This window comes from Vigna unguiculata, chromosome 6 (genome assembly GCF_004118075.2).
Source record: "Vigna unguiculata cultivar IT97K-499-35 chromosome 6, ASM411807v1, whole genome shotgun sequence".
Taxonomy (NCBI): domain Eukaryota; kingdom Viridiplantae; phylum Streptophyta; class Magnoliopsida; order Fabales; family Fabaceae; genus Vigna; species Vigna unguiculata.
This window is the reverse complement of record NC_040284.1, coordinates 1,048,946-1,057,156: the sequence shown is the minus strand read 5'-3', so window position 1 is coordinate 1,057,156 and position 8,211 is coordinate 1,048,946. Positions and strand designations below refer to the sequence as shown.

The 8,211-nt window shown below is 43.4% G+C and overlaps 1 protein-coding gene across 1 annotated transcript; it reads left to right on the top strand.

Annotated features, from left to right (window-relative positions):
• LOC114187839 (serine/threonine-protein kinase WNK8-like) lies at nucleotides 1–3,438 on the top strand. The gene is made up of 7 exons (XM_028076219.1): nucleotides 1–567; nucleotides 650–687; nucleotides 784–1,011; nucleotides 1,574–1,794; nucleotides 1,897–2,054; nucleotides 2,198–2,603; nucleotides 2,681–3,438. The coding sequence occupies exons 1-7, from the start codon at nucleotides 517–519 to the stop codon at nucleotides 3,436–3,438; spliced, it is 1,860 nt and encodes a 619-aa protein (XP_027932020.1). The 5' UTR covers nucleotides 1–516.
• Nucleotides 3,439–8,211: the final 4,773 nt, after the last annotated feature.

Genomic DNA, 8,211 nt, shown 5'->3' with positions numbered 1-8,211 from the left:
AATGCATAAAATCATGTGAAGCGGTGTTTCAAAAAGTGCATCGTATCGTGTTGTGTTGTGTTGTGTTCCCCAAAAGATAGGAAGAGCAGAGCAAAGATAAGGAAGAAGCATCAGGTAATAGCGTGCATCTCCCTTCCAAGTTGTGTTCTGGGACAAAATCGATTAAAATAGTTTGAATTGGAATTAGGTCTAGAAAATTAGGATTAGGTTTAGAATTAGAATTAGGGGTTGTTGGATTTTGAGTGAAGATATGCAGATAGAGGCATCATGGGGGAGGGTGGATCAATGACTAAGCGCAGCAGCGGCAGCGGCAGCAGCAGCCTTAACAACCCTCTCGCTCTTCTTCTCCGATCCTTCCACGGCATGTCTTCCATCGAATACCGATTTCGATCGCCGTTCGATTCCTATGCCGTCGCTTGCGAGGCCTTTTCCGAACCTCACCCTCTTTGATATTTCACCTCTTATCTTTCTCTCTCTCTATCTCTTTCCCTCTCTATATCTATCTATCTTCGCGCCATGGCCTCTTCCCACGTTATCGAAAAGGACCCCACCTCCAGATACGCGCGGGTGCGTTACCTTCTTATTATTGCTTTCATTGTTTATTTGTTGGCTTCTTTTGATCGATCTTCGTTACGTTCTTATTTTTCAGTATGATGAAGTTCTGGGGAAAGGAGCCTTCAAGACTGTGTATGTATCTCTCTCCGACTCATTCGTATGGGGATTTTATTGGTTTGTTATTGAATCCTTTGAATGTTGCGTTATTTGATTGTTGAACGGGGTCAGGTACAAAGCGTTTGACGAAGTGGATGGAATCGAGGTTGCATGGAACAGGATCAGCGCGGAGGACGTTGTGCAGACGCCGCAGCAGTTGGAGAAGCTGTACTCGGAGGTTCACTTGCTCAAGACCTTGAAGCACGACAATGTCATCAAGCTGTACAATTATTGGATCGATGACACCACAGCCACTGTCAACATGATCACCGAGTTGTTCACCTCCGGGAGTTTGAGGCAGTTCAGTTTTCTTATTTTCCTACACTAGTTCTTTTTATTGTCCTGCCTCATTCGTTTTTAGGGTTTGGTTGGATTGATTTTCTTGATATTCTCTCTCTCGTCTGTTGAATGTGATTCTTTATCGAGACAAGTGTCTATACGAATCTGAATCACGTATTTACATTGAGACAGTGTCTTGATTTTGATCCGGTAGATGTAATTGAGGTGTGTGCCCATGTTATTTACGTTCAAATGTGGGTTTTTTTTTCTTCTGTTATTGATTTTCTAAAACTGAAATGGACCAAGCCTTTTGCTTTCTTTTTCTCATGAGCTAAGTTAGCTGAATTCTCCCCATAAGCTGCTTCATTTTCTGTTTCGTAGAGTTGATTTTGATGACATTATTTGCCGCTGTTAAATGTGATTAACATGGAACCCTATGTTCGTCTTAATCACTTGTTCACGTTGAAACATGTGTTTTTTGTTGGAAAATGCATGCATTGGTATTCTAAAAAAAACAGGGGTTATGCCATTTTGCTTTCCTACTTTTGTGATTATTCTAATCGTGTGGGTCTTGCCTGTACAGGTACCGTAAGAAGCATAAGAATGTGGATATGAAAGCCATTAAGAACTGGGCACGGCAGATTCTCCGTGGCTTGTGTTTTCTGCACAGTCAGACTCCTCCTGTCATTCACAGGGACCTGAAATGTGACAATATTTTTGTCAATGGGAATAGTGGACTGGTTAAGATCGGAGATCTTGGATTGGCAATTGTTATGCAACAGCCTACTGCCCGTAGTGTCATCGGTAATATAATAGATTGAATTGTGATCTACTTCTGAGGTTATTGCTGAATGAGGCCTTGTAAATTAAACAGATGGCAAACTTTTTTAATCTTGCTTGGTGCAGGTACACCGGAGTTCATGGCCCCAGAGCTTTATGAGGAGGACTACAATGAACTTGTTGACATATATTCCTTTGGTATGTGCATCTTGGAAATGATCACCTGCGAGTACCCGTACAGTGAATGTAAAAATCCAGCTCAGATATATAAGAAAGTTACCTCTGTAAGTCTGCTTCAGTGGAGTTCGTTAAATTATTCATGTCTTTTTTATTTTTCTCCTTTTTTAATTATTTATTCATTTATGCCTGCGGTTTATCTTGTTTTTTGGTCATTACTCATGAATTTGTTTTTTAATTTTATTTCCAGGGTATAAAGCCTGCAGCTCTTGCTAAAGTAAATGATCCTGAAGTGAAGCAATTCATAGAGAAGTGTCTAGTTCCAGCATCGGTGAGACTGTCGGCATGTGAACTTCTCAAAGACCCATTCCTTGCGACTGAGAACGCAAAGGAGATCAATCCTGATATACTGCAGCTGCCTAATAGTCCTCATATCAAATTGATGAATCAACCAATGTGCAAGCCTCATCCCATGGAGATAGATTTTAACTCCAGGCGTAGCTCACCAGGCTCGTCTGTGGGAAGAATTGAGGAAACTTCTCAGGTTTCAACTTTTGATCTTGTGAAGATGACTGAGAATAACGAATTTAGGCTAAGAGGGGAGAAAAATGCTGAAAGTACAATTTCACTTACACTGCGAATTGCAGATGCACGTGGTGAGATATCTCCTGTTCCGCTCTTACTGTGTGGTATATGCCTGTTGTTAATACTTAGTATATATTTTGGTATGTAGGTGGAGCAAGGAATATCCATTTTCCATTCTACATCGATTCTGATACACCAATTTCCATCGCTGAGGAGATGGTGGAACATCTGGAACTCACACATGAGGATGTATCTGTCATTGCAGAGCTAATACAAGATATGATTGTTAAGCTCGAGCCCAACTGGAAGCCTTTGTGTGAGAACCTCTCATCTGGGACAGATAATTTGTACAGGGCCCCTTCAGAAGTTCAGAATGATGAACAGTTGAGCTGTCATTGGCCATTACAATCAAGTGATTACGATATGAAGACGATGTATGAGGATCTAGTTCGTCCTGGGCCTGTGGATGGAGGTTATCAGGAGAAGCAAGAATCTGCCATGTCAGATATATCAGCAGAGTGTGGGATTACGATTGCCTCAGATTCTAAAGACGTGGAACCCGACATTTTTATTTTTGATGAATTCTGGGAGGGATTCGATGTATTCAATTCCAATTCAGATGACAGGTTTAGTGGGCAAGAGGATGGACAAAAGAATCATTCAGAGAACTCAGAAGGCTCTCTAATCAATTCATGTTGCAGCCCATCTAAAAACTTCGACATGTCAAGCACTGGTTCTCTTAATATAGTTGACAAAGACCCTTCAGACGACGAGCTGCAGTTGGAGCTTGAAGCAATAGAAACACAGTATCAACAATGCTTTCGTGAGCTTGTGAAGATGAGGGAGGAAGCCATAGAGAATGCAAAAAGGAGATGGATAACAAGGAAGAAGATACCGGTTACGTGATGCATTAGGATGATTTTGTCTGATTGTTTTGTTTTTCTTTTTAATATTTTTTTTGGCATTCTTTAACATCATTCCATTTCTGATTGCTTGTACTTTTTGCTTTGATATTCTGATTTTTTTTGCTTGGCGGGATATTATTTTGTTGGGTATGGGATATATGGCTTACATACGATAGGCCGTGTTATTTTTTAGATACTATTTGGATGGTGACGAAAGAAATTGAGCTAGTTTTTGATTAATTACAGTGAGTATATAATATTTTTTTATTAATTATGTCCAGGCACGTTACGTGCCGACTGATTTTGTTGACCTTGTGGAGTGCCAAAGCCTCGTGTAATTCTCTCGTCTCATCTTCAAATAAATATATATTTGAATAAAATAAGTTTTCTAAACACGTTTGTTAATAGTATTAAGATAAACAGATAACTACTTTATAAATAGTACTATTTATCAAACTTAATGACTAATTTACTTAATCTACGACTAATAAACTTTTGAACAGATTTACTTAATTTTGTAGATTCTAAGTAAATGTTTTGGGCTTTAGGTTATATCTGTGTTTTTTTTTATAATTGCATAATCTTATGTGTTTTAAAGTACTAGAAATTGAGCTTATGTTTTCTCTCTTATTTGTGAATTTAGGAATGACAAAAATATTTGTGTTTGTGGGTATTTGCGAATAAAATTCAAAATAAATAGTTGGTATTCACGTGTATTCGTAACCGCAATATTCGTAACCGCAAGTATTCGTTACTCGTAAAAAATAAAAATAAAAATTTAATTTATATTTTATTAAGTTAAATTTAATTAAAAATAATATTTAATTAAATTTTTATTTATATTTATATTTATTTTGTAATTTTATTTTAAAAATTTATAAAATATATTTTTTAAATCTTCACGGGTATCCATGGGTATCTATGAAATTTAAAATACCTATAGATATATTTTAATCGAGTATCGACGAATAAACGAATGGGTAACATGTGAAATTTTTGTTGCGGATCAGGTTGTGGGTAGGTACCCAACCCGTTGCCATCCCTAGGTGAACTCATGTTATTAGTACTATTTTTTATTTTTTTGAAAATTATTTACTTTTTATTTCCAATTTTATTCTCAGATGATGTAAGGCCCATTTAAATCTGTTAACTTTTCTGCCCTAAAGTTAGTGGGCCTAAGGCCGGCCCAACGTATAAGGTCCTAAGGTCTGCTCTAATCCCACTCTCACTTTCATTCTCCCAGAAACGCAGCAGCCGTCAACCCTTCCTCCCTCACACAAAAAGCTCTGCTAGGGTTAGGTCTTTCGCCACCTTCAAACTAGCTCGAAGTGGTGCTCTACTCCATGTAAGTACTGTGCTAGCCTTTTTCCGTCTCCATTGTTCCTTTCGTTCATTTCACAGCTAGGGTCCCAAGTAACCCATATCGTGCTTCTGTTTCGCTACCTTTTCAGTTCTGTCATTCGCTCCTTGAGCTGCTGTGCTCGTGCGTTCGGTGTTGGGGGCGTGTTGGGTCGTTTACTAGCTTATTCCAGGTACGGGAAGTTAGAGCTCTTATTTTCCAGTAGTTTTGGTCTGTAATGGTGTGGATTTCTGTTTGTATGATTTTATCCTTCGCTTTGATGTATGAGAATGCTTTGTATGCTGGTTTGGTTCGTTTTCATGGCTGTCGCAGTGAAGAACAGTGGCGAGACCTATTAATCTCGCCCAAGCGAGTGCATCTCGCCTAGGCGAGATGAAACAGGGAGCTCGCCTAAGTTTTTTGCGCGAAAAGTCGCCCAGGCGGCTCGCTCAACTTTTGAGCGAGCAGGCAACTCGCCCAAGCGAGAGGGATCTCGCTTAAGTGAGATCCCGTGTTGCCCATGCCCTTGTTTTTGGCGCTCTCGCCTAGGCGAGGGGGAGGCTCGCCTGAGCGAGCACGTCTCGCCTGAGCGAGACCTCTCAGCCTAAGCGAGATGCTGGGCGAGACAGTGCTGTGATTTGGATGTTTAATGCTTCCCGAGTGATCCATGTTGGTTGAGTATGATTGTGTGATGATGAACATGTATGTAATGGAGCATGAAGTATATTTTTGGCATAATTCATGAATTGGGGATGAATGGGTTGGTATGAGGCTTAGCGTGAGAAATGAATGTGTGGTTTGAAATTAAAGGAACATGATATTGACATGAGACTAGGCCCCAGACTCATTGGGGTGGTGATGATCGGAGGTATGGATTTGAGATGTGATTGATATGAGGATTAAACTTCAAGGGTTGATATGGAATTGAAAAATATAATTCAATATTCTCTTATTGCTGATTTATGAACGTTGGTCCGTGTCAGTGTGTAATTCCTTGGGGTCTCTAGGTGAGACCTCCGGGGTCGCGCTTCAGTGGTCGGGACGTAATTCCATGGCCCCTGCTAGTGGGTGTTCATGGTGGTGCCCCATCTGTATAACTAGGTAAGGATTCAAGGTAAGGTTGCATCCTGACGCTCCGAGGAGCCAGTTAGTCTCACTTAGAGCGGACTGACTCTTGTGGTGGGAGTAGCAGGAGGCCTGAAACTCACTAAGGACTAACCTTGTGGTGGGAGAGATTTTGATTCATTATAACACTGGTATCACATAGCTCAGGATCGAGCAGCTCAGGGTCGAGCAGGGGTATCCACCACAAGTGCAAGCATCCGCTGAATCTGACCGAGTTATACGTATCCGGATGAGTCGAGTCGAGTCGTAGTGTATTGAATGAAGAGTCATAATATGTTTGGTTGCTATGTGGATGAGATGAGGAAAATATATTTGATTGCATGTTGAATATGTTGATTGGTTCTAGCTTACCCGTTTCGTTACATGTTTGTGTTGTATGTGGCCGTTTTTCCTTGCGATGATCATCAACTTGGTTGATGGGAGCAGTTGGGCGAGGTTCTCATGGTCAACAAGCGAATGGTGATTCCGCTGCTTAGCCATCTGGGCTGGAGTTTTTCTTGTGTTTTATTTAGGGCTATGGCCCATGTATCTCTTTCCGTATTTCTACGCTACATTCTACGTTGTATTCGTATTCAGCTTTCCTTGGCATCGTGGTGTACCCGAATTTTGTCGGGGTTGCGTTAAGGGCCCTGGGACTACGCTACAGTACTTATATTGTGTGACGTTTTCCTTTAATTTCGCTAAATAATTAAATGGGACGTTACATTTATGGTATCAGAGCGGTCATTCCTTAGGTCTGTGGACTTGGATGTCCGCTTAGCTTTCTCTGTGTATCTTCTGAGTGTTCTTAGTTAAATTCTTGCCTTTATCGAACCTAACCAAGTGATTTTCTGTGTGCCAGTGGATTATGGCACCTCCTCGCCGAGCTTCGCAGTCATCCCAGGGAGACGTACCTGATATCGCCAGAGCTATAGAGGCGATGGTAGCAGCTATGACGCAGCAGAGTGCTGCGATGATGCAGCAGCACGAGGCATCTATGCAGCGACAGGCGGCGTCGCTTGAGCAGCAGTAGGCAGTGATGCAGCAGATGGAGGCTGCAAGGGTAGCTGCTGAGGATGCTCATCGGCAGCATATGGAGGCCCTCCGCCAGTTGGAGGAGAACAGGACGGCTGCCCTTGTGTTTGGCCCTGTACCACGACCTGCAGTCAGGGAGTGGAGCCTGGAGGACTTTCTGAAACACCACCCGACAAAGTTTGATGGGAAAACCAGTCCTGATGCCGCAGACCAGTGGCTGAAGGACCTAGAGCGCATCTATGACGCCAAGATGTACCCCGCAGAGAACAGGTTGGCGTTCTCAGTTTACATGCTCACAGGGGAGGCGGAGCATTGGTGGAGCAGCACCCGATCCATCCTGGAGGAGAGGGATGAGCCAGTGACATGGGAGGCTTTCAGGGAGAGATTCCTCTCAGAGTACTTTCCCGACAGCATCCGGTACGCCAAGGAGGTGGAATTCCTCCAATTGACCCAGGGAGGGAAGACGATTACAGAGTATGCTGAGAGGTTCAAACACCTCAGCCGTTTCTACACCCTGCCGCTCGATGAGGAGTGGCGATGCAGGAAGTTCGAGAACGGGCTCCGCGGCGACATCCGCTTGATGGTGGCACCCTTGTCCATCAAGGACTTTGCTGCTCTGGTAGAGAAGGCCAGAGTGATGGAGAAGATGAAGCGTGAGGTGGAAGGTCAGCGTCCACAGTAGCCACATCCGCCTCAAAGGATCGGTGGACCATCTAGGTCCAGGCCCAGACACGAGGAGCGAAGGAGACCGTATGATAGGCCTCACCATCAGTCTCAGGGGTCTAGGGGTCTTCCTCCTCAGCAGGGTCGAGTGCAGTGTTACACATGTGGAGGACCTCAGTCGAGGTATGCTTGTCCCCGCAGGGAGGGTTACCGCAGGTGCAACAACTGTGGCAAGGAAGGCCACTTTGGGAGAGATTGCCCCAACCTTTCTAGGGCAGCGACACGCCCTCCAGTTCAGGCACCCTAGCAGCATCAGTGGAGGGACAGAGGCAACAGGCCTCAAGCGACGGGCAGAGTGTACGCCATGTCAGGGGCTAAGGCATTAGGCTCAGGTAACTTGGTTATGGGTAGTTGCATGATAGCTGGTTCTTCTTGCTGTGTGTTATATGATTCTGGAGCGACACACTCTTTTGTGTCAAATGCATGTGTGGAACGGTTGGGTCTGCCGGTGTGCGAGCTGCAGTGTGAGCTTGCGGTGTCTACTCCGGCGTCGGGTTTGGTCAGGACGTCGTCCTTGTGTGCTAGGCTTCCGGTGGAGGTAGAGGGGCGCATGTACAAGGTGAACTTAATCTG